At 40.7% G+C, this 27,616-nt stretch overlaps 1 protein-coding gene across 1 annotated transcript in view; it reads right to left on the reverse strand.

The window, feature by feature from the left end:
- BRINP3 (BMP/retinoic acid inducible neural specific 3) overlaps nt 1-27,084 on the reverse strand; it is a 177,355-nt gene extending 150,271 nt beyond the window's left edge. The window contains exons 1-2 of the mRNA XM_039336065.1: nt 26,727-27,084; nt 25,167-25,693 (exon numbers count right to left, since the gene is read on the reverse strand). Of these exons, the coding sequence (XP_039191999.1) occupies nt 25,167-25,693; nt 26,727-27,084 (885 nt within the window). The remainder of the gene's footprint in view (nt 1-25,166; nt 25,694-26,726) is intronic.
- Nucleotides 27,085-27,616: the final 532 nt, after the last annotated feature.

A 27,616-nucleotide genomic window follows, 5' to 3' on the forward strand; every position in this document is an offset into this window, starting at 1 on the left:
TAGCCTATGTGCCACTTTATGACAAAGTGTCATAAAGAGATCAAAGGGAGAGGGCAATTCTTTTCCATAATAAAAAAGTGTATTCTAAATTCAAACCATGATTTCCTATCTTAGCATCAATACTGGAATATTTACGGGAAAGAAAAAGTGAATGCTTTTTTAGTATACATGGTTGAGTTTAAACATCTCAGAACATTAGGAGCTTACACATATTCAATTTTTGGTTACACCATGCACTCAACCTGATTAAGGGAGCCAACATGTTACACAAACATTATAAACAAGGTTAGCCCCAAGGTTAGATGTTAGTTTTAATCCCAAACAATCCTAGTGGTTTGTAGTTAAACTAATCTCTCCATTCATACAAACACTGAACAAAGGGACTACAGAGAGTTAAATTCCGTTCTGGCTATTAACACAGAAACAAATGGTCAGAGCTATCCCACAAAAATGGGCTCTTTAGAGACTTCCTCTCTCTGATCTTTCACCATCACGCCATGGTGAGTGAGATAGGAGTGGGAGCAAGTCTACCCAAATTTTTATCTTGCAATGTCTCCAACGACCTTTGGGTTTCTACTGATCCCTTTTAACAAAAAAAATATCTTTTTTTAAAGCAAAAATTGAGGTCCTCTTGGTTGCTTTTGCTACAGCTGACTGCTCTATGTTTTTCCTGATTTTTCTGGAATGGCTCACAGGCGCAAATGTTTTCTCTTAAGTACCATCAAATTACGTTAGCCATGTTATTCAAACACAGCCAATATGTTTAATCTAATCCTAAATGGTCTCCTAGAACTCCAATAAACACTGATGCTGCTTTGACTGTGACCTCCATATTTTGCTATTAACAGGGGGAAAAATGAAGCAAGAGGAAAAAAAATCAACTTTTTTCTTTTACAAAGCAATAACCATGAATATTTCAAGACAAACTGAACTGTTTATTTTGTCATGACATTTAGCACATTATCTCACTATGAGGTCATATAGCTGGCATTCATAAAGGTGGTTCCACGCTTAAGATTTAGACCTTTTTTTCTATTTGCAGAATCCATCCATTAATGTCCTAATTGTATCCTGTCAGCTCATAGATCACAACAGTTGTGAAGTCTGGCTCACATTCAGGAACACTAAAGATCATGAAAACTAAGTCCATTGAAAATATCAAGACACTAGTTCATACAACTAGGTTGCTAATGCAAATTCTTAATGATGCAAAATTTAAATATTTTAGAATTGTAATGGTACTGTGAGAATGACCTTGGGAGACAAAGGGGGGAGATGCTGCCAGGGCTCAATTGGATTAATGGGGGTGAGCTTGCAGCTGCAGTAAAAAAAAAGATGGTAGGAGATGTGTGCTTTCAGACTTGCAAGAGTCCATCAATATAACCTTACAATGAAGTAGAATTAGTTCATCTTTTGTTTCCTGTCTAGTCTATTTGGGAGGTTGACAAAAAATACAGAGAAAAAAAATCCTTTCACTTAAAGGACCAGTTAAATTATTATTTTAACATCATTCTTCTTCCCCCAATCACATACACTACTGACCACAAATCAATTTTGAAGACAGACTCAAGATTTTAAACATGTGGTGGTAAATGTACCCAGGCACAATACTGATACATAGACACAAACACAGAGATACTACTATTGAAGCTAAATGTAAGGAGATTCAGGACTTATAGAGCAAACAATGGCTACTTTACACAAAGCATAGTTAAGTTATGGGATTTCTTCCCAATAGACATAATGATGATTCTCAATTCAGATGGGAACAAAGCAATTTATTATAGAGGAGAGCAATCAGGTGCTGGTAGAGTCTATCATATACAGGTAGTCCTCAACTTATGACCACAATTGAGCCCAAAATTTATGCTGCTAAGTGAGAAATTTCTTAAGTGAGTTTTGCCCCATTTTACATACCACATTTGTTAAGTGAATCATTGTAGTTGTTAAATTAGTAACGCAGTTGTTAAGTGAACCTGGTTTCCTATTGACTTTGTCTGTCAGAAGGTTGCAAAAGGGGAATCACATGACCCCCCAGGACACTGCAACCATTATAAATGTGAATCAATTGTCAAGCATCCGAATGTAAATCACGTGACCACGGGGATGTTGCAATTGCCATAAGTGCAAAAAAACCCGGTCATAAGTCACTATTTCAGTACCGTTGTAACTTCAAAAGGTCACTAAGCAAACTATTGTACTACCCATACAGTATATCAATTATCAGTACATGGAGAACAACAGAGAAAAAAAAAATAATCCCCTGATGAGTTTTCCTTGCCATAACTCTCAACAGGAATCTTCATGCTCTTAGGTATACCCGTTAGCAAGATCTGAACCAGTTACCTCCTTTTCCAGGTATATAACTTTGTCACTTGAACATGGCTACATGATAATTATTTCATACAATGGGAAAACAGAGCCTTATATAGCAGGAGGCACATTTTTGGAGACTAGGATAAATATTTATCCTTTGAGTGCCATGCAATTCTAGAAGAAGAAGAGGAGGAGGAGGAGGAGGAGGAGGAGGAGGAGAAAGAAGAAGAAGAAAAGAAGAAGAAGAAGAAGAAGAAGAAGAAGAAGAAGAAGAAGAAGAAGAAGAAGAAGAAGAAGAAGAAGAAGAAGAAGAAAGAAAGAAAGAAAGAAAGAAAGAAAGAAAGAAAGAAAGAAAGAAAGAAAGAAAGAAAGAAAGAAAGAAAGAAAGAAAGAAATTAGTCTATATCTAATGGCAACTTTTGGAAGTTCCCAGGATTAGGGACTATATATTTGCTTTGGAACTCAGGTTGCGTACTTCTGCTTGCTTTTATTACATTTGCTTTTATCAAAACCTACTCTTGTCAATAAAGAAACAATTGATATCAAACTGGAAATGCAAATATTGAACAGGTTAAATGATTAAATGGATTATTTTACTGAAATTAAATGATATACATCTGACATAAAAAAGTATAATATAGGACAATATAGTAAAGAAAGTAATATCCAGGTTTTAAATGAAGAAAATAAATCTGCACTTTTCCTGCCAAGCATTTTTCAGAATAGTGTAAATAATGCACAATTCTTTAATTATATCGATCTGAAGGTGTGATGGAGTGAAAACGTTAGTGACATAACGCTACAATGACATTATGCTACAACTATGCTATTAAATATCCTTATACTGTATAGTTTATTTTAACCTTTTTGAAATATTTTCCTGTTGTTACTGAGATCTCATTACACTTATTCAGTAAGCCCTAGACAAAGATCTTAATAATAATAATAATAATAATAATAATAATAATAATAATAATAGTCAATTGCAAAAGACGGCCTTACTAGAAACTGCTTCCATCCTGTGACGATACCTGTAATACCATCAAACATCCACATCCGCCTATCCCAGGTCCTAGGTAAGGACTCGATAGGTAGACAAAGTGCCAAATCCAGTCTGAACATCTGGCTGACTGTGTGATGATTCATAATAATGTTGGAAAGGACATTGGAGGTCATCGAGTCCAACCCCTGCTCAGGCAGGAAACCCTACACCATTTTGGACAAATGGCTGTCCAGTCTCTTCTTAAAAACTTCCAGTGTTGGAGCATTCACCACTTCTGGAGGCAGGTTGTTCCATTGGTTAATTGTTCGAAGGAAAAGGAGAATTGTACAATAGTTCACTTAATTATTGAAAATTGTTATGTGTATTATAGCTGGCATAGACATTTCATTAATTGGGATGCTTTATCTGGATCATGTTACATTTGCCTGGTTATATTTCATTTCCAGCCAAGACTGGACAAGAACTGATCGTCCTTGCTTTTAATATTCAAAAACATCTTATCAAGACCCTGTGGTTTAAAGAGGCATAGTTCTTTGTTAACTACTTAGGTTTTTTTGATTGATAGGGCATAGAAGCAACTGTAATAAATAAATAAAAACCCCACTCATGCTATACAATAACGCTATCATTATACTCTTGAGTTCCCACAAACCATGAAAATTTCACAGAACATTTACAAACTGATTAATGTTTATTATTTGTTTATTTTTCATTAACTTTTTCTACACCATTTGATTCCAATCAGCTCTATTTCTGCTCTAGAAGAAACACACTAAAAATGGTTATCAACAGCCAGAATGCCTACTCTTAGCTATGGAGGCTCGAGGGGGGGGGGAAGGGGAAAAGACTAGGAAATGACATGCTAACACTGTAATGATTGAAATGGCATGTTACATAAAAGAACTCATGATTCTCAAGTAGATTTGGGGAAAAAAATCATGGAGTATTTCTCTTCAGAATTTCAGATTTTCCACTATGTTTGTTTTTCCCAGGGTCTCTATTACTTCCACTTGTCTGCATTAGTAGTCTACCTAGCATGAAGTGTTGGTCCTCTCCTTCTTAAAATGTTGCTACTGTTATTTCTGTACTTTTGCAAATCTTGAAGTTTCCTGTCAACTTTTCTTGGGTGTGCTATAACTGCTGGTTTGGTAACTGACTGACTAATAAATGTAAAAGATTTCACTATGCTTCAGATACTCCAGATGATAGCAAAATTAAGATTCTTCTAAGGCAAGCCAACACTATATACTGCATTTTTGTATATGGCATATGAATAATAAACAAAAATGTGCATAATTTGATTTGGTTGTCTCATTTTTATTCCTGTAGATAATTCAAACATAAAGCAATGAAGTTGCTGTCCAGAAATAGACAGATGATTCTATTGTGGGAAGATTAAGACACTTAGGCAATTAGCAGAGCTAAGCCTCATTAGGAATAGCCTCATTATGTCTGTAAAGTGATATTAATGCTAACAAGTATCAATATTAATCAACAGCAATTCTGAGGGATTTAGGGCAGATATTGTCTGAAAAATCACTTTGCTCCATGTCAATAAAGACTAGATAATTCTCACTAGGGCTATACCACTTATACAGAAGGGAGAACCTGTACTGCCTTTCCTTCAAAGGTGCACCCTATATATGTCATCATAATCATCAGTGGTGGTAGTTATCATCATCATCATCATTACCATCATCATCATCACCACCATCACCATTGTCATCCCTATTTCAATGTAATCAATAAGGCAGTCCATGAGGGATCCTGACCAGTTCGAGTGAAAGAGTTGCTTTAAATGTAAAATAATAGTACCATAATGGAGCCACAGGAGACTCAATTAAAGAGGCTGTGCAAATGAGGATAGAAGTAGCATTTATTGGGAAAAGAAACATGTGGAATCTATGGGTATCTGCATCTTAGGATTGGTTGTTGCTGGGTTTTTTTTAATGAATATTTCCCCAACCATAAAGAATAAACACAAAGTACTTGTGTGATGAGGCACATGTAATGATGAAACTGGTTGCCTCTGGTATACTTGTCTTTAGGAAACCCTGAACAGTAATTTAAAAAAAGGAAAGGAAAAACATTGAACTTCTTCTCGGATCACTCTGTGGAGGAATTCAAAGAAAGAAGGAGAAAATATTCCAAGAGGTTGTTACAAAAGAGTTAATCAAATCTGAACCTGTTGGTCTAGATCAGGGGCTGCAACCTTGACAATTTTAAGACTTGTGGACTTCAGCTCCCAGAATTTCTGAGCCAGCTATGCTGGGAGCTGAAGTCCACAAATCTTAAAGTTTTCTAGATAGTTAGCAAAATCCAGGAAACTCTAAGCTCAGGTTTCTCTTTCAGTTGAGTTTTTGGATTGGCAGACAAGAAATCCAACTCAATCTGGAATCAAAAGGAAATAAGCTACAGTCCTTAAGAGTGGATCAGTTATGAATTTTTAAAAGAACATTATAGATTGTTATGAATTGATTCTTTTTATCCTTGTTCTCCCTCTATTGTGCATTTGTATATTTACCCTAAAAGATTAGCAGAACATTAAAGCCTACAAGTTTTTTGATATGTTACTTTTTCCTTTCTCACATTCAATTTTCCATTAGTACCTTAATTTCAATCTATGTAATAAATAACTGGTATCTTTTCTGAAATCACTTGTCTCATTCTAGAACAGAATATCCAAGAGATCAGGTCAGGTCCATCCTTAGATGCCAAACAACTGGCTGTTTCAAAAAGTCTTTGAATGAATGAGTATGGAGCAACGTTTGCTGAAGGTGATTGTTGAATATTAAGACAGGTATGGCTACATGGTGGGTTTTGATTATTTCTGTTGGGCAGTAGTAATGTGATTTACTAGTACACACCCTATGAGTTTAATAGTTATAAAGGGACCAGGAGGTTAAGAAGAAATTTAGCTTTCCACTTTCCTCCTCCTGAGTAAAGATGCAGATAGGAATTTTCTTTGTAAACAGCGGATGATCGGCAAAAATGAATGGAGACGTTGGAATGCAAAAGGAGGTATTGTGAAGGGTGACCTCTACAGAGGGCCACATGTAATTAAATCTGTATAGTACAGATGTATTGTTTTGTTTCTTGAGAAGTAGATTCATCTTATTCCTTGTCTCTTAGATTCCCTTTCTAGTTTAGCTTAAAGGCCTTCCAAAGACTCTGTCCTGCTAAAATTATTAACATTTCTCTTTAATATGCAGATTTTGTGTCATTTTAGACAAGATGGCGATAGGACTCTTGATTAAGCACCCATCCACTGGATCTAGCTGATTTAACAATCACTGCTCTATATCCCATATTCAGTGTTAATAATTAATACAATTAATAATACTGTAGTTCCAAGATTTTAAAAAAAGAAATGGAGTGAGGGTGAAGGTTCATTCTCTGAGCTAGTTTGGTTTCTGAAAGTGTTGTTACTAGGCTAGATAACATTTTCAATGGTGTTTAGAGGATCCCTAAATGCCACTGAAGATATTACCTAGCATGGTAATGAAACATTCAGAAACCACCTACAAGCTCGGAGAATGAACTGTCACCCTCATCTTTACCCGAACTACAGATATTCACTACTATTGCAAGAAACTGAGTATCTAGATTCTTTTGGCTCAGAGAGCCTTGGTCTTCCCTGATCGCTTAATGATGGATCAGTATGATCTTCATCCTGGATATGTCAAAAATGTTTTTAATATCACTGATTACTAATGCCAAAGTACTTGAAGGTGCTGGATATGCAATATACTATTTGTAATAGTTTCACTTCCATCTTCTTGGGAAATATAAGAAATTGTCTTTATGAGAATTCTACCTGGACCTTTGGAAATTGTCCTGGAAAGTCACATAAGGTTTTACCTTATCTCTCTTGCTATTTAATATCTTATGAATTTTCTATGAAGGCTCATGTGAGAGTTCAAACCTAATTGCCATCCATATGGTGACGATGTGCAACTATATAATATATTTTTTTTCAAGTTCAGAATTGGATGTCTTTTATCCACAACTTGTTTGGGCTATAGGAATGAGCAAAAACAGACTCTGAACAAAATATAATAGTTACTAATTCTGGGAGCTGAAACATATGCTTGAATTGGGTAATTTATATTTATTCTTAAGTACAGGATTCACAGATTCACAGTATTCTCAAATCTTCTTGTACTTAACAGTAATGCTGATATTACATTAGTGGCAAGGAATGTTTTTTATCAGGTAATAAAGCTGTGGTAGCAGAAGAGAAACTTGGCAACAGTGATGTGTGTATGGTAATGTGATAGTTAAATGATATCTATGCATAGTTTGTAGGTCAGCCTGGGAAATGATGCAGAAACCATAACCGGTCTAGAACACATAGGTAGGGAGTAATTATATCCAAAGAATATTATATCATGAATATGTTGAAATAGCTGTCCTGATTAGCTTTCTTGATTCAGTTTAAGGACTACAGTATATGACTTTATATAGCTTGGCTGGATTTCTTATATGACTGCCTATACCAGCCAATATTTTTAGAGCTTCAGTGAGTCATCTTTTATACTCACTGCCATAGAAATACTTAATATACTAGCTAATTCTGTTTTTTTTTTAATGTGGCATTGATTAGACTATGGTTTGAAATTGAAACTAGGTCTTTTCATTTGTTGTGATATTATGAGAGCTATCTGTCCATCCATCCATCCATCCATCCATCCATCCATCCATCCATCCATCCTCTCTTAGATATTTAAAAAGGTTTTAGATGTTTCTTGTTCAGTTTAGATATATTTCATTGCATATGGTAACTCTTAGTGTCTTACAGCCACTAATAAAGTAAGTGGCCTGGATATTTTTAAAATAATGAAATAAAATTGTAACTAAATGGAACATTAGTGAACTACACAGTCTTTAATTGGCTGACAATTTACTTGGACAAATTTACACTCAAAGTACAAATGGAATTTGTTCTGAAAGAAGCAACCAGGTAAAATAAAGAGCACAAGTTTAATTTTATTAATCCAATGGATCTTTTACTTACAAAAGAGCTTTTCATGCAAAAAGCAACCTATGAAATATATGGTCCATTTCCAGAGAAGTGATTGGTTAATTTAATTACAATGCCTTGAAATTTGCTATTGATTGGGAAAGGTGGAGGGCTTCAAAAAAATTAATTGCATTTGATAATGGCTTCAGAATAAAGTGAGTTTTGGAGGCAATCAACAACCGTAACATAGAGCAATATATATTTCATGAGAAGTATTTTGTAAGGTGGAAGGCACTCTGGATAAGGAATTAAAAAAGAAGAAGTAATGATCCCTATTTAGTGAAGCACAGCATTCTAATAATACTTGCTATTAAATGAAGAAGACATTATATTTTCAGCAAACCTGCCAATATTGTAAGCATATATTCTAAAACTTAGCAATTTTTGACTACTGTTTAATATAGGCAGCAGGATTAACCTCTCTGGAAGATACATTTGTTGTAGGAACAGGACTGTAAAGACTCTCCTCATCCATCAGGGCTCTCTTCCACTTCAGTTGGAGGAGGCTCTATAATTGAGTAGCCTCTTCATATCCTACAGAACACACAATACTTTAACTGAGGCTGTTGTTCAGAGCTAATCTTATGAAGCATCTCACATCTGTGCTTCCTGGCTTTTTGTTATCTATTGGACAGAGGGAAGAATGTACTGTGTTGCACAAAGCTATACTTCTTGTGTGTTAATGGTTCACAGGCTCTGTTCTTTGCCCAGTCCACATTTGCTCTGAATGTAGTTGTCTTGTGAACAAGCAGGACATTCTTAATACATATCCCTTATCTCAGACAGCATCAACACCCACAAATAAAGAGTTGTTCTTGATCATGTCCAGAGTCAGATTATCCTAGCTTTTCCCTCTTTATATAGATAGAAACAAGACTTGGCTTTTAAAAACAAGTAGTAGAATCCAAGGAAGAGTCTTTATGAGAAGTCTATGGCTCAAACCAAGAGTTAAAATAAAATACTCTCTCCTACCAGCAAAAAAGCTGGAGAAAGTTCACATAAATGAAGCAGAAGAATTTTCTTGGGGGATGCCCTCTCCCCAATACCACAGTACAACAGTGGCCCAACAGGAAGTCATTAACTCCATTATTCTGTCCAGATAATTTGGGGCACCAGACAATTATTTCTAGGATTAGGGTAAAGGAATTTGAGTGTTCCAGCCTTACACTTTATCACCTTTTTTTGGCCAGAATTAATTAAGAAGAAATTTAGACTAAAATACCCAAATGCAGGAGGAAAAAAAAGTTAATAGATAAAAGTTAACAGATTTGCCACCAAAACAGAGAGGTTTTCTCCTAAAATTCAGGGATTTAATTTTATGCTAAAAATTACTGTTGAACATATTCTTATTCTTATTCATATTTTAGAAATACATCAAATTGGAGTTGTTTATTTTTTTTTCTTATTTTAAATGTATTTTGAACTAGCAAATATAATATTCCAGCAGTATTGTAACCATTAAAAATTAATTCATTTGTTGAATCTAAAGTTAGGCCAGGTCAATTAATATTAAAATTTATGAGCAATTTATTTCTCCAGGATGCAAAATCTATAGTATATAACCCAGCTATTCTGTTATTAAATTTTAGTACTACATTTTAAAATAATTTTAGTCTGCCAGTCTACTGCTTAACTAGACCACATGTGGTTTTGTGTGTGTGTGTGTGTGTGTAGATATACATATATAGTTTCCCAGAAAGAAAAAGGGAAATAGTCACCTGCTGTCCCCAATAGCAGAAGACATTTTCCCCCGCTGTGCATCTGCTGTTTTGTAAGGCATTCCTGATTCAATCACTATTGGTTTCATCCTTTTGTGTAATTTAAATGTTCCTTGTATCTCAAAAATGATGCTCATTTCTGACAGGAACCAAACAGTGACAAATACCTCCCTTGTTCTGACATAAATGATAGTAGCAGTAAAAAGGAAGCGAGTGAAGGAACAGGAATATTTTGCTTCATGGAGCAAATGTGCCAGCATGCCTGCTTCTACTCTGCTGATGCTAACATGCCGCTTTCTCAGTTGTCTAGCCATAGCATTGACAACAACAGACTCGAAAGCAATTGCCAGGAACCCATGGCAGAATGGCTCTGATGGCGGCAGCACTTCAGTAAGCTAACACTGCCTATTACTTAGTCTTGACATTTGCTAAAAGGTTCTCTCTGACTGTGGCCAAAAGCACTAGCTTGGATGAATAGAAGCACAAAACGTGGCAGATGTGAAGTCTGAACACGCATTTCCTGAATTCTAAGTCCTTGGTTTATAAGACATAGATTTTATGTTGGAACTGCTTCCATGACACTTACAAGATCCTTCTCTTATTTTTTAAAGTCATATTGTTCCAGGGAGCTCAGGACAAAATGTCTGATTGATAAATAGATTGCTCTTGTCGTAGGATTTGTATGCCGCTCCATCTAACCATTCTTCTGAGTAGTTCATTAAGAAAAAAAATATCTATCATGACAATAACCAAAGTCTGTTGAAATAAGCTTAGGTTGTTCTAAAATCACAAAACCATATATAAAATAGCAAGTATGCTAATAACACTAATAGCAGCAGCCCAACAAGGACATTTATACCCAAAATGTATACTGTTTTTACTGCCTTCTTGAGAACAGGCAATATTGGGGTTAGCTAATTTTGGAGAGATAAACTATGCCGGCAGATCAGATCAGCTTCTGGACTTCCATTCCCCTTGCATCTCATGAAGGAAGGGAAGGCAGAGTCTGATACAGTCTTTCCTTGTTTGGACTCATGGAAATAACAGATTAGTTCAATGAGGTGGGCCTCACTTTCTTTAAAATGTGGAGATTTTGTTTTTAGTGTGGGATCAATGTCCATTGGAAACCCACTGTCAGAATCCAATTATATTTCATCTTTAATTATCAAACATAGAAACTCCCAATTCTGCCTTCTCTGGATTCTGCCATAAGAGGGAGAAAAGGGGAGAGCAAAGGGGCTTTATGGCCCTCACTTCCTTCAGCACACTTCAAAGGACTGAATGTGTGTTTATTGTGGCCTCTAAGCTTTAACATATCAAAGAAGAGTAATTGCCTTTCATGTAGTTATCTGAAGTCTCCATCCAGACGGAAGAAGAAAGGGGATGGAATTGTGATACTTGAAACTATCACTGGAAGGGGGGTTGATTGGGTGGGACTACTGGGGAACCCCTTAAAACCTTGAATGGGAGAGCTTGAACCCCAAGTCCTGTCTAGCATGCCTGCAACCATTTTCTCTTAATAAAGGATTCCTGTTGGAAGAGCTATTCCAAGAGTTCTGTCTTCTTAAGATGCAAAGTGGGGTGGGTCCTTACATTAGACAGGACTTGCAAAATTAATCCACCTGGAAGGTAGACCCTTGCCGGGGGATTTTGCAAAAATTTACCATGTCAGACAACGAAGCAAGAGAGGGAGAAAACTCCCTGGAAGAGAGCCGCTGACCCAGTTGGAACCTTGCCAGATGTTGGGATCCGAGAGGCCAGATTTCTCAGAAGAAGAAGTGGTGGAGACACAGGACCACAAGCCTCGCTGGTCGATGGGCGTTGGAAAGAAAAGCGAGTGGGGAAAGGAATCAAGAAAAGTGACCCTGAGACGGGGGACCAAGCAACCAGAATGGAAGCAGGAGATGGAGAAATCCCTGCACGCAAGTGAAGAGGGAGGAAGCTGTATGCCGTACTCAGACTGGATCCTAGAGAGAGCTATTGACCTGATGAAGAGAACTCTCAGCTCCCTAGGAGAGGAGATTCCTGAGCCCTACGCCCGCCCCAGTTCCTGGAGCCACAAAGGGAGAGACACCGAGGGGGACGTGGAACCTGCAACCCCAGGGACATTTACTGATCCAGGAGCTCCCACCCCCTACCGGACCACAGATGGAAATCTGGACGGAAGACACTACCACCCACAATGGAGGCACCGATCCATTCCAAGACGTCCACCGTTGGAGGTGAAATTCAAAGGGGAGCCAACACGCTTGGGGTTTTTCCTAACCCAAGTCCTCAGCTACATGGAGGAATATGGGCAGGACATCCCCAGCGACAAAGCCCGCATCCGGATCGTGCAATCTGCCCTGGATGGACCAGCTGCAGATTGGGTGGTGAACCTGCATGACTCCAATGCCCCAGAACTCAGTAACTTCAACCGTTTCATGTCCTCGTTGAGAAGACGATTTGAAGACCCCCTGGCTGATCGCAAAGCCCGTGAAAGAATAACAACGATGAGGCAGGGCAAAAGCCCAGTGGCTGAGTATACACAAGAATTCCGAGCCATTGCCAGCAAACTGAATTGGCCAGAAGACATCCTCCTTGGCCGTTTCAAAGACGGACTAAACTATGATCTATATGATGCTTGCCTGCCCCGAGGAGACCCACATCGACTTGAGGAATGGTACGTCTTGCAGAGGAAGCAGAGATCGACATATTGAAGAGGCATCGCCGAGGAAAACAATGGAGCCGCCCCCCGCCTGAGCTGACACACCAACCGGTGAAATCATCGGATACAGCCAAGAAGCAGATGGGGTGTTTCAAGTGCGGAAGAGAAGGGCATCGAGCTGTAGAATGCCGCTCAAAGGCCCCCCAGCACAACCCAGACAGATCCCCAATCAACAAACCCAGAGGGTATTCAGCTAAGCCAAAAGAAACAGCCATGAAAATGATGGAAATTGCAGAAAACCCCACCTCTGCTCACCAAGGGGAAAGAACTCCAGCCTACACCACAGGGACGGTGGATGCCTCAGATGACAGCTCGGAAGGCGAACCCCTGGTAAGTGGACGCATCACACCCATCTTCAAAACAGTGACTATATTAATCCCCCCCATGCCCGAAGCTGTGAAGGTGAAAGCCTTAATAGACTCTGGCTGCACCCGCTGCCTCATTAGCCCAACACTAGTGGGGAATCTGGGCATCCCATCCAGGAGACTGGAACAACCAATCTCATTTGGCCAGCTAGATGGATCCATAGCAGGGGGGGTGCCAGCTACCCTAGCCACTCTGCCAATACACCTCTCCCTGGGCAACCATGAAGAGGACTTAACGTTTGTGGTGACCCCAGGTATGGAATGCCCAATGATTCTAGGGATGGAATGGTTGAAAAAATGGAACCCCTGGGTAAATTGGAGGACGACAGAAATCAAATTCCCGAAGGGGGACCCTATGGACTTAAAACCCCAAGAGAGGCTACCAGAATCAAGAATAGAAAAAGCATCCATAGGAGAGGAAAAAAGATTAACAGAAATACCAGAGGAATATAGGGACCTTGCTGAAGTCTTCAGTGAGGAGAGGGCGAATGAGCTTCCCCCCCACCGACCCACAGACTGTACCATTGAATTCAAGCCTGGGGCAAAACTCCCGAAACCCAGATTATACTCCATGAGCCCAAAGGAGAAGGAGGAAATGGAAAGATTTATAAAAAAAAACCTGGAGAGAGGTTTCATTGAACCAGCTAAGCCTAAAGTGGCTGCCCCGGTCCTTTTTAGAGAGAAGAAGGATGGCTCTTTACGTTTATGCGTGGATTATAGGGCCCTGAACACAATCAGTGAAAGCAACCTATACCCGCTGCCCCTCATGAAAGACATGCTGTCACACCTATCGAAAGGGAAAATTTTTTCTAAACTAGACTTAAGGGAAGCTTACTATCGCGTGAGAATCAAGGAAGGGGACGAATGGAAGACTGCATTTAACTGCCCCATGGGGTGCTATCAATTCAAAGTCTTGCCATTTGGATTACAAGGGGGCCCTGCAGTCTTTATGCAATTAATCAATGACGTTCTAAGGGAGCACCTGTTTAAGGGGGTCCTTGTTTACTTGGACGACATTCTTATCTTTACTGAAACAAAAGAAGAACACGTCAAACTTGTCAGAGCGGTTTTAAAGAAGCTGCGAGCCGCTCACCTATATGCCAAACTCTCAAAATGCGAATTCCACCAGGAAAGGATAGACTACCTAGGCTATCGCATATCCCCACAGGGCATTGAAATGGACCCAGAGAAGGTCAGAGCAGTATTAGAATGGGCACCACCCCGCACAAGAAAGCAACTACAAAGTTTCCTGGGCTTTGCAAATTTTTACCGCCAATTCATCCCCTCATTTGCACAGATAGCCTTGCCCCTCACTAACTTACTAAAAACGAAGGGAACATCCTCAGTAAAACCTAGCCAGCCACTAACATGGACAATGGAGTGCCAAGCAGCGTTTGAGAGACTAAAGAGACTTTTTTCTGCCGAACCAGTACTAAGGCACCCAGATATGGACAAGCCCTTCATAATACAGGCAGATGCAAGTGATGTGGCAGTGGGGGCTGTGCTATTACAAGCAATTGCAATGCATATACATCCAAGAAACTCACGGAAACAGAACAGCGCTGGCCCGTATGGGAGAAGGAGGCTTATGGGATACGTTGGGCATTACTCACATGGCGACAGTTCCTGGAAGGCAACAAAATCCCCTTCCAGGTGTGGACTGATCACAAAAATTTGGAAGCCCTGAAAACTTCCAGGAAACTCAATCCCAAACAAGCCCGCTGGTCCCAGCATTTTCACCAATTCCAATTTAAGCTCAAACATTTACCAGGAAGAAAGAACTTCCTGGCAGATGCACTATCTCGCATGCCCCAATATAACAGCGCACGAACCACAGACTCTAGACCAATAATGGCAGAGTCACAACTGGCAGCACCAGTAACCACAAGAACCCAAGCCAAAATAAAACCACAACTGGACAGCCAAACTGGAATTGAATTCAGAAAAAGTTTGGAAACAGATGAATGGTTCCAGAAAAACAAACGTGTGCACAATGAGAGACGGGTTGCCTTGGGTAGGGGAAAAGTTATATATACCAACAACTCAAAGACTAACTTTCATGCACTTTGCCATGACACAAAATCAGCAGGGCATTTTGGATTTGTAAAAACTTTACACTTAATTAAACGGCAATTTTGGTGGCCATCAATAAAAAAGGACATAGAAAGTTATGTTGCCAGCTGCCCAACCTGTGCATCAGCAAAGAGGTTGCAAGGGAAATCGCCAGGGCTGTTACAACCAGTGGCAAGTCCCTCAGCCCCCTGGAGGGAAATAGCCATGGATTTTATAGTGGAATTGCCTGAAAGCAATGGGAATACTGTTATCTGGACAGTCACGGACCTATTTTCCAAACAGGTGCACTTTATCCCTTGCCAAAAAATTCCCACTGCAAAGGCCTTAGCAAAACTTTTTATCCAGCACATTTACAGATTGCACGGGGCACCCCAACGCATCATCTCTGATAGGGGAGTGCAATTTACGTCTGCATTTTGGAAGGAATTTTTATCCCTCTTAGGGACCACTCAGGGATTGACATCTAGCCACCACCCTCAAGGAGATGGACAAGCGGAACGGTGCCAGTCGTTACTTGAGCAATATTTGAGATGTTTTTTAAATTTCCAACAGAGTGATTGGACGGACTTACTTCCTTTTGCAGAAGTTGCCTACAATAATGCAGTCCACTCCAGCACAGGCTACACTCCTTTTCAAATAGCCAACGGTCAAAGTTTCAACCCTATGCCAGAGTTAACCCCAAAACAACCAACGATCCCTTCACTGAAAGAATGGATGGAAAACCTACAAACCACCTGGCCAATAGTCAGAAAATCACTAGATGAAGCTAGGCGGGCATACAAAGCACAAGCCGATAAAAAAAGGGTTGAGCCTACACCATTCATTATAGGAGAAATGGTGTACTTATCTACAAAATACCTAAAGTCCCTACAGCCCTGTAAAAAACTTGGAACAAAATATATAGGACCTTTTCCAATTAAAAGGATCATAAATCCAGTAACAGTAGAATTAGAATTACCCAAAAACCTCAGGCAAATACACCCAGTTTTTCATTGCAGCCTGCTGAAAAGAGAGCATCAGTCACCTCTACGGCCAAAAATCCCCCCCCCACCACCTCCAATCATGGTGGAGGGGGAACAACACTTCGAAATAAAAGAGATCCTTGACTCTAGGAGATATCATGGAACAACTCAGTACCTAGTTGCCTGGAAACACCTCCCTGCCTCACAAAATGAGTGGGTCCATAAACGTCACGTCAGAGCCCCGAAGCTATTGAAGAAGTTTCACACAGAGTATCCTAACAAGCCTAACTAAATTTTATACTTGTGTTTTCTTTCAGGTGGATCTCTCTTATTGTTAAGAGGGGCCGGATGTCAGAATCCAATCATATTTCATCTTTAATTATCAAATATAGAAACTCCCAATTCTGCCTTCTTTGGATTCTGCCATAAGAGGGAGAGAAGGGGGAGAACAAAGGGGCTTTATGGCCCTCACTTCCTTCAGTAGACTTCAAAGAGCTGAATGCTGAATGTGTGTTTATTGTAACCTATTGTAACCTCAAAGCGTTAACACCAGAGAACATTAGCATTAACAAAGAAGAGTATTTGCCTTTCATGTAGTTATCTGAAGTCTCCATCCAGACGGAAGAAAGAAGAAACGGGGTGGAATTGTGATACTTGAAACTATCACTGGAAGGGGGGTTGATTGGGTGGGACTACTGGGGAACCCCTTAAAACCTTGAATGGGAGAGCTTGGACCCCAAGTCCTGTCTAGCATGCCTGCAACCATTTTCTCTTAATAAAGGATTCCTGTTGGAAGAACTATTCCAAGAGTTCTGTCTTCTTAAGATGCAAAGTGGGGTGGGTCCTTACACCTTGTTTAAAGGAACGGCCCCCTGCGCCTCGAAAGGGCCGCTTGGTCTGGATCTGTGATCTGCTTCTGTATGCTGAACGATCTTGCTGTCGTTCTTGTCTCTGAAAGGAAGAGTGAGATGCCTGGGCCGAGTCCCAGGATGGAGCTGGCCGAAAGGGCTGCCTCCTGTAATTGCTCTGTGACATGCTGTTCCCCGAGCGCTTATCTCCTTTCTTTGTTGAGTTAACCAGAGTTTTATGTTTGTCCTTACCTTCAGTTAAGTATGGTTCTAGTGCCTTACCAAAGAGATATCCACCTGTGTAAGGTTTAGAGGCCAGACGCCACTTGGCCTTGGTGTCTGCTCGCCAACTCCTGAGCCAAAGGAGCCTTTGTGCTGAGATGTCTGCAGCAATGGTCCAGGCAGTGTATCTGGCCGTGTGCAGAGAAGCGTCGGCTAGGTACTGAGACGTAGCCACTAACTTACCCAGATTTTGGTGAGCTCTGAGCTGGTCCGGAGAAATCATGTCCTGGAGCTCATGTAACCATAGGACTGAAGCCCTGGCGAAGAAGGCCATGGATGTTGCCGCCTTTGTTGCCCAGGCTGATGCCAGATGGGACCTACGTAATGCGGACTCAATCTTTTTATCTTCTGCCCTAAGTGCCTCATTTATATCCCCAGGAATGTTAGCATTGGGAAACAATGAGTTCAGGGGCTCATCAATCTGAGGAATCTCCAATAGGAAGGTCAGAGAAGGGACAACATTGAATAATGTCTTTTCTACGGCACCAGGACTTGAAAGGGATCCTAAATTCTCCCATTGTTTTTGAACTATATTGAGAAAAAGGGGAGGGCAGGGAATATGGTTCTGAGAGACTGAGGGTTCGGTATATATGGCGTCGGGACCTTTTGATGTTGTAGGTGGGGTCTCCTGCTCTTGAGGGAGGTTTGCAGTTGTGCAGGCCTTGAGTAGCAGGGAATTAAAGAGTGAATGGTCAAAGAGACCGACAGGAGGGGTGGGGTCAGATGGAGTGATACTCTCATCCTCTGACATAATCAGGCCTGATGGTTCAGCCCCTGTTGATTCTAGATCTGATGAAGGTTCATCCATGATATCTGGAGATTGGGAATGATACATGGATTGTGGGGGTGGCTGTGGGGCGTTGGAAGCCATGAATTGAGCCACAGCCTGGGCTATCATGGACTGAAGGTAGTCTGGATTTAGAGTCTGGTTTTCAGGGGGGCGAAGCCCTGCTGCAGTGGGGGTGAATGTGGCCTGAGGGCCCAAATTAAGGGTATCCTGGCTAGTTGCACCTGTCCCTGGAGTCACTCTTGTGGCTGATTCTGATTGGGAAATTCCCCTGGGGGGAGATCAGGCCCCTGGGGCTGAGGCAGAATGTGAGGAAAGGGGTTCAAAAATGGACCTTCCCGTTGTGCCTGTCTGACCTGGGGAGGCTGCCCTCAGTCTGTGGGACTCCTCTTCCCTCATCTGTGGATTAGTGGTTTCCCTGCTTGACTTGGCTCGCTTGGAAGTATTGCCTCAGTAGGATGTTTCCTCTTGGCCGGCTCGTTGGTAGACTTCTGTGCCATAATGAATCTGCTTTGGCCTCAACCTCAGCAAAAACGCCCCCCCTCAGCGTTGTAAGCTTACTAAGGGAGCCCAGCAGAGATGATCTGGCTCAGGTGAGGGGGGTGGGCAATGGGGGGTTGGTAGGCAGTGCATCCTTCCGGAATGAGCTTGCCCTCCCCAATCCAATCAGACTTGTCTGTGAAAGGTTTGTCAAATTTAGAGGCCTCTGCCTCAGATTGTCACAAACTGCCTTCTGGAATGTTCCTGCAGGCACTCTAGGCCTCAGTAATTCTCAAAATGGTGGCTGTGAGGTGATTCAAAATGGCCGCAAGCTCTGCACACCAAAAACGGCCGTTGGAAGAAAGGCCTGCGAAGCCTGAGGCCTAAACTGCGATGAGCCCTCGTTCCACAGAATCGCCTGGGCTCCTAATGCAGCAGAGGGTATTTAAATGGTCAGCTGTGAAGCGCTGAGACTGGCTGAGGACCGATAAGGCCTCCAGGCCTCGGAAAGTGAGTTTGTCGTCGATACACTCTCCTTTCCTTTGCGATGTTCTGCTGAGGCCGAGGGACCTAAAAAGGCTCCCTCCAGGCCTGGCGACCTTAGTAGCCGCTTGCGGAGCCCCCCAGTCGATCAACAAGGCTTACCCTTGCCTCCGAAGCCGCGGGCAGTCAGCGAGTCAAGAACGAGTCCTCCAACGAACAGCTGACAGCGGGGGAATTGACCAGGCTGGAGTTTCGGGGCTTCCGAAGCTTCGGTAGGTTGTAAAAGTCAGAATAGAGCTTGGCTCTGTTAGCAGCAATTCAAGGAAGCTCTCAGAAGAGGAGAGGAAAAAAGGGGGTCCCTTGAAGGGAAGGGTCTATAGATGCCCAGCCTGTCAGCCCGGCCGGGCAGTCAGCTGAGGATGAATTCCAATCACTGGAAAAAAAAATTATATTAATGAAATTAATTAATGAAATTAATTAATTAATGAAAATGAGGAGTTAGAACTAAGCTAACAGGAATAAGAAAAAGGGGAAATACACAGTCTTCTGCTCCAGGAGCGAAGAAAAAACGCGTCTTAGAGCAAAGAGACTAAGTCTAAAACTGGGGTGCAGTTGGCACAGAGGGGGCGGTACTAAATTTCAGACTTAGTCTAATTGGATCAGATAGATTAAGACAACCCATCCGTGGGTTCTCCATCCAATCATGCTGGAGAACAATTAATCAGTGGAACAGCCTGCCTCCAGAAACAGTAAATGATCCAACACAGGAAGTTTTTAAGAAGAGACTGGACAGCCATTTGTCCGAAATGGTGTAGGGTTTCCTGCCTGAGCAGGGGGTTGGACTAGATGACCTCCTAGGTCCCTTCCAACTTTACTACTATTATCACTATTATATACGTAACAAATAAATATTAAATACTGTCCATCTTGAATATATAACGGAAGTAGGAAGCTTGAGAATTCACAAGGTTAATGCTGTATGGAATGAAACTATGGCTGAATCTGGATGTTTTGCTACAGATACCATGAAGCCTCCTCCCAGAAGGTAACAAGGAAAACAGGTTTGAAGAGGGTGTGTAGTGTCCCAGATAATCTTTTTTTTTTAACAAAATTTTATTAAATTTATATAGGTAAGGAAAAATAGGAAGAATACAGGTATGGTAAAGTGAAGGGTAAAAAGAAAGGGGGAGGGGAAGGAAATAAGGAATTAGGGTAAAATAAGGATAGGTACAATCACATATTTCAACAAACAAGCAACCATCTGATTCATAATAATGAGTAAGTATCATATTCAACCATTTTTAACAAAGCTTAAACTGTAACATATTAAAAATAATTAGTAAACAAATACGTTGATCTATTAAATAAACACTACTAATAAAATCACAAAAGAAAAAAAATCCTAACAATCAAAAGTAACAAATGAAAATCAGTAAATCAGGAAAAGTAATCGTATCATCAAAATGTTAGTTAGAACTCGATTAAAAATCAGTCATCTATTCTAAAATATTAGATCCTTCAAGTTCTAACGTGTCTCTAACCATTGATAAAAATTTTCCCAAGTTCTAAAATAAATTGAATCATCTTTTTCTTTCATTTCTAATGTTAGTCTATCCATTTCTGCACACTCTAGAATTTTGGTAATAATAATCTGGTCAGATGGTAGATTCTCATTTTCCAAAATTGGGCAAATACTATCTTTGCAGCAGTTAAAACATGCAATATCAAGTAGTCATTCTCTTTACCATAATTAGGTCTTAATATTCCTAACAAAAACAATTCTGGTTTAAATTCTATTTGTAGTTTCATCATCTTTTCCAACCATCTATGAATCTTAGACCAATATTTCTTAGTGATAGGGCATGTCCACCAGGCATGGTAATAAGTACCTGGCTGTTGTTTACATTTCCAGCAAATATCCGAAACATTTTTAAATATTTTCACTAAGTGAACTGGTGTCGTATGCCATCTATAGAACATCTTATATAAGTTTTCTTTATATGCTACCGGTTTTGTAAGCTTAATGTTTTTATCCCAAAGTTTTTGCCAGTCTTCCAAATCTATAGAATATCCAAAGTTCTTTGCCCATACTATTATTGTTTCTTTCACTTGTTGTTCTTCCATCTTCCAGTTTAGAAGAAATTTATAGAGTTTTCTTTGGCCACCTAATGAGAAGGAAGGATTCACTGGAGAAGAGCCTAATGCTGGGGAAGATTGAGGGCAATAGAAGAAGGGGACGACAGAGAATGAGATGGCTGGATGGAGTCACTGAAGCAGTAGGTGTGAATTTAAATGGACTCCAGAAGATGGTAGAGGACAGGAAGACCTGGAGGAACGTTGTCCATGGGGTCACGATGGGTCAGACACGACTTCGCAATTAACAACAACAACATAGAGTTTTCTAATCAAATTCTCATCTGTTTTTAACAAAATTTTATCCAATGGGGTCTGTTCTTTGTAAAAACCTGTCAATTTTATATCTTTTTCATATCTTGTTTGAATTTGCAAGTAGGACCACCATTTCAAATCAATACCTTGTAGTTGTAAAGTTTGCCTGTCCTTAAGTTTTCCCTCTTTATCTTTATAACTAACCAGTTTGTCATAATTAATCAGATTTGGATAAGCAAATGCTTCCATTGTTGAAAGCCACTCAGGTATTTTCATGTATATTTTATGTTTAATTTTTTCCCATTCTGAAAGTAGTACGTTTCTTATCGCATGATTTAGAGGTCATGTCCCTCTAAATAAAGCAATCTTTTATTTCTCAATACAATCCATTCTTTAAGCCAAAGCAAAATAGCCGCTTGATAGTAAAGTCTCCAATCTGGAAGTCCAAAGACCCCTCTGTCTATACAAGATTCTTGTAACAATTTACATTTGATTCTCGCCTTCTTTTTTGCCATATAAATCTTAAAATCATTGCATTTAAATCATCAAAAAAATTCTTAATAAGTTTAACAGGCACTGTTTGAAATAAGAAAATTAGCTTTGGTAAAATGTTCATCTTAATCGTCGCTATTCTTCCTAAAAGTGATAATTGAAGATTTTCCCATCTTTCCAAGTCCATTTTTATTTGTTTCATTAATCTCTCATAATTATCTTCTTTTAGTGTATTATATTTCGCTGTTAAATAAATACCCAAATATTTAACTTTTTTAACTATTTGAAGATTTGTCATTTTAGTAAGTTGAGTTTTCTGTTTGTCTGTTAGATTTTTTGTTATTATTTAGTCTTTTCCCTGTTTATTTTCAGACCAGCCACTGCTCCAAATTTCTCAATTTTCTGCAAGAGTTTATTAGCTGTTTGTAATGGCTCCTCTAGAATGAAGACCAAGTCATCCGCAAAGGCCTGTAGTTTATATTTCTGATCTTTAATCTCCAGGCCTTTAATTTCTGTGTCTTGTCTGGTATTTCTTGCCAAAACCTCTAGTGTAAGAATAAACAACAGAGGAGACAACGGGCATCCCTGTCTAGTGCCTTTTTTAATCTCAAATCTATCTGTGTAATCTCCATTTAAAAGTATTCTTGCTGTTTGTTTCTTATAAATTGCTTGAATTGCTTTATTAAAATTTTCACCAAAGTCCATTTCTTGAAGTTCTTGAATCATAAATTGCCAATTGAAGTTATCAAAGGCTTTTTGTGCGTCAAGAAATATAAGTGCCATCTGGTTCCCTGGATGGATGTCATAGTACTCCAGAATGTTTAAAATGATCCCCAAATTATTCTTTATCTGTCTTTTTGGTAGGAAACGATTTTGGTCTGGGTGTATAAATTCATTCAAAAAATTTTTCATTCTTTCTGCCATTATTGCAGCAAAGATTTTGTAATCCACATTCAATAGCGATATTGGTCTGTAATTTTTAATTAGTGTATGATCAGTATCTTCTTTAGGTATCAAAGTAATATTAGCTTCAGTGCATGAATCCAGTATTTTTGTATGTGTAAAAACTTCATTACATAAGTCTTTCAGAGTTGGAGTTATAGTATCTTGTGAGGCTACATAAAATTCAGTGGGAAGACCATCAGATCCTGGTGTTTTATCTTTCTTTTGCTTTTTTATTGTCTCTGTAATCTCCATCATTATTTGTTATGTATATACACCCCTACATATACATAACAAATAAATATAAATACTGTCCATCTTGAATATATAATGGAAGGAGGAAGCTTGAGAGTTCGCAAGGTTAATGCTGTTTGGAATGAAACTATGGCTGAATCTGGATGTTCTGCTGCGGATACCACGAAGCCTCCTCCCAGAAGGTAACAAGGAACACAGGTTGTGAAGAGGATGTGTGGTGTCCCAGATAATCTTACGGACCCTGCTCAAGCAACGCTTCTGTGCTATATCCTTGATGGGAGGATGGGAGGGAGGGAACTGCCAATGATCTTTTCAGCCATTCTCACCACTCTCTGCACCGCCTTCCTATCTGAAGCAGTGATGCTTCCAAACCAGACTGTGATGCCATATGACAGGATGCTCTTGATTGTCCCCCTGTAGAAAGGATAGGAGAAGGAAGATGTGCCTTTCTCATGCAATGGAGAAAATGCAGGCACTGCTGTGCCTGCTTCACTAGTGTCTCACTGTTGAGCGACCAAGCCAGCCTACCCTTTAGCTGCACACCCAGGAATTTAATGCTGGTAACCATCTCAACAGGTGAATCATTTATGCACAGAGAAGTGTGGCTGTGCCTGCCTTTTCAGAAATTGACAAAAGGTTTCAGTAGAGTACAATGGAACACAGGATGGCCTTTCCTAAGAGTTTGGGAAGCTTTAACTTCACTGTGACTGGGTTAATGATTCTTACAATGGGGAAGGGACCTGGATACTTCGGTCCCAACTTCTTACTAGGCAACTTAAGTTGTAAATATTTTTTGGATAAGTAAACTTTTCCCCCAACCTGGAATTACCTTTGGGGAGCCCTCTTTCTATCTCCTTGTTTTTTATGTCTCAGAAGCCTTTTTCAGAGCGATTTTCATTTTGTCCCAAACCTCCTCTCACCCCCCTCACCCACTGGTCAAGGATTTGGGAAGCAGAAGGTGCCTGAGGATATTCAGGTATTGGGTTGAATTCTTTTCTTGTGGCAATTTTAAAAGGTATAAAACTGGTGCTGCTGTGAACAGAGTTATTGTAAGCCACCTCTGCAAAAGGGAGGAGGTCAGTCCAGTTTGTTTGCTGATAATCCACATAGCATCTGAGGTACTGTTCCACCACTGAGTTCACTTTTTCAATTGCCCCATTCGTAGACAGGTGAAAAGCTGACAGTCCTTGTGATGAGCCAATTAATTTGAGGAAACCCCTCCAGAACCTGGCTGTAAATTGTACCCCTCGGTCTGAGATTATCTGCTTTGGCGCACTGTGCAGCCTGTAAATCTGCTTAAGAAACATCTTGGTTAGTTTCTAGACTGATAGGAGTCCTTTACAGGTGATGAAATGAGCCTGCTTTGAAAAAAGATCTATCACAGTCCAAATCACCGTATTCCCCGTATGTAGGTAACTCCATTATAAAATTCATAGCAATTTGTTACCATGGCAGGGAAGGGTCCACAACTGGTTGCAATAATCCAGGGAGCTTTCCCGGAATTCTTTTCATGGTGGCACACACAGCACAGCTCTTGACATAGTTCTCTATGTCCCATTTCAAACCCGGCTACCAGAATTGTCAACAAACCAGATGCAATGTTTTTAAATAGCCAAAGTGTTCAGCTTGTTTCACATTGTGATTATGCGGGAAAGCATAGAGGTAGAGGGTTTTGGACAAATACAACTCCCCCCCCCCTTTGTAAGCCAATCAATCCTTGCATGTCAAGGAGGTTTGATTGTCCTTGAACCATTGATCTTTGAGGAGTTCCTGTTTTAATTTCCTTGCCCCAGGGTCATCGGGATTTGGGACTCTCTTTGTGGCTTTAGTTGAGAAGCAGCTTCCGGTGTAGATATGATTGCTTTCACATTAGCTCTTGTATTGAGGCAATCTGGATAAAGTATCAGCTAAAAAGTTTTTCCCCCCGCTATGTACTTCAGAGTGAAGTTAAATTGGTTAAAATATTGCGCCCACTGTACTTGCTTCAGGGACAGCTTGCAGGGAGTTTTCAGTGCCTCTAGCTTTTTGTGATCAGTCCATACTTCGAAAGGCACCTTGTTCCCTTCTAGGTAGTGCTGCCAGTTTAAGAGAGCCCAGTGAATTGCAAAGGCATCTTTCTCCCATACTGCCCATGTTCTCTCGCAGTTGGTGTACTTTTTCAAGGAGTAGGCACAGGGCTGCAGGACACCCTCATGGTTCTTTTGCAATAGTACAGCTCCGATGGCCACGTTGCTGGCATCAGCTTGAATCACAAAGGGCTTCCCCGGGCAGGGATGCTTTAGGACCAGGTCAACTGCAAATAATCTTTTCAGGTTTTCGAAAGCAGTTTGACAGTTCCTAGTCCATGTTAGCAGCTGGCCTGGTCGTGGCTTTCCACCATCTTTGCCGATTTTTAACAAGCCTGTGAAGGATAAAGCAATTTCAGCAAATGAGGGGATGAATTGTCGGTAAAAGTTGACAAACCCCAGAAAGCTTTGAAGCTGTTTGTGAGTCTTTGCGGGTTGCCATTCGATTATGGCTCTCACTTTACCAGGATCCATTTCAATGCCCTCACTGGAAATTCTGTAGCCTAGATAATCCAGTCAGGTTTGATAGAATTCACACTTTGATAGTTTAGCATATAGTTTAGCATTCAACAATTACTTTAGCATTTCTCACACTAACTTCATATGGTCAGCCATATTTGTGCTGTATATCAGGATATCATCAAGATACACCAAACCCCCCTTGTACAAATGATTGTGTAGCACCTGGTTGATCAGCTGCATAAAAACAGTTGAAGCGCCCTGCAGTCCAAATGGCATAACATGAACTGATAACTACCCATGGGACAGTTAAAAGTGGTCTTCCATTCATCTCCTTTTCTTAGTATCACTCGGTAATATACCTCTCTTAGATCCAATTCAGTGAAGATGATCCCCTTTGCTAGATGGGTTAGTAGGTCCTTAAGGAGGGGGAGGGGTACTTATTTTCTATGCTCATTATAGCCCATGCAGAGATGAAGCGACCCATCTTTTTTCTCTTTAAATAACACTGGAGCCCCCACCTGAGATTTGGCCGGCTCAATGAATCCTCTTGCTAGGTTCTTGTTCATGTTTGCTGCAGTTCATGCATTTCGAGGGGGGTCATGGTGTGTATCCTTGGCTGTGGGAGTTTAGCTCCTGGTAACAGTTCAATGGCGCAGTCATTGGGCCAATGGGGTGGCAGGATGTCACATTCTTTCTCACTAAATGCCTCCACTAGATCCCCGATATTCGCTGGGGATGAATGGCTTGCCTGGATGTGACAGGTTAGCTATCTTTGCTAACTCGGTAGATGGCCTAGACTCTCCAGTAACATCAGCTGAATTAAGAGGTGGTTTGGGCCCTATAGGTAATCTCAGAGTCCTCATCCCCTTTTCCCACCAAATAAACAGCTTCCATTTGTCTAACCAGGCTAGACCTAGAATCACAGCCTCAGTCAACTTCGGAGTCACCATGAAGTGAATGAACTCCCAATGTTCACCTATTTCTAAGTGTATCGGCTCCGTCAATTGTGTGACTAAAGTTCCTCCCATTAAAGAACCATTGGCTTGTTTAAATCTCACGGGCTTGGAGACCAACCTTGCCTGTATACCCATTCTAAGAGCAAGTGGCAAGCTAACAATACACCGGAGTCCACTAGCAGTTTCAAATCCACTTGTACACCTGTCTTAGGGACTATGAGTTTGGTAGCAAGAGAAAAAGGTGGAACGGGTCGACTCACCATTTGGTCGTTCTCTCTTTTGTCGTCACTGTCATAGGGCAGAGCGTGGGTGATGTGACCTGGGCAACGGGTTCTTGCGAGATCCAGTTTGATTTTTCTTTTGCTGGCTGCTGGGTTGGTTTCTTCCTCATCGGTGGCCCCAATCTGCTTTCCTGTTGGGGGTAAGGGATTGGGCAACTCGCTGCTCAGTGCCCCTGTTGTCCACACCTGAAGCATTTGATTGGTGAACCGGCAGGTGGCTTAGGATTCTGCTGCCGCGATGGCTGGGGATTTTCGGGGAGGAGGAAACCTGGCTTGCTCTGGTTTTGGCCTGGCTTCTGGAGGTGGTGGCTTCTTGTAGCGAGCAAGTTCAATATCCAACCTTAGTGCTGCCTAATACCAGTCCTGCCATTGATTGGGGCAGCCCGATAGACAGAAGCCTGGGAAATGTGATCAACTAGCTCCTCTTGAAGTGATGCACCATGGACTGCTCAGGCCACCTTTCGATCTGACCTGCCACCTTGCAAAACTCTCGTACGTATTGCAATGCAGGTCTACCATCTTGCTTTATCTTGTGAATTTGTTTCTCCACTTTGAGGAGTATGGATGGGTCCTCAAACCTCTTTCTTAATCTAAGGAGGAAGAGATGGAGAGCCCCCAGTTCAGGCGCTTGCTCATGGTACAGATTGTTTAGCTTTCCCTTCCAGATTGGCCATGAGCACGTTGACTGTAGCAGCTGGATTTGGATAGAAATTGGCATTGCAATTCA

The sequence above is a fragment of the Crotalus tigris genome, unplaced genomic scaffold (assembly GCF_016545835.1).
Source record: "Crotalus tigris isolate CLP2741 ecotype Arizona unplaced genomic scaffold, ASM1654583v1 scf7180000017666.27876245, whole genome shotgun sequence".
Classification (NCBI taxonomy): domain Eukaryota; kingdom Metazoa; phylum Chordata; class Lepidosauria; order Squamata; family Viperidae; genus Crotalus; species Crotalus tigris.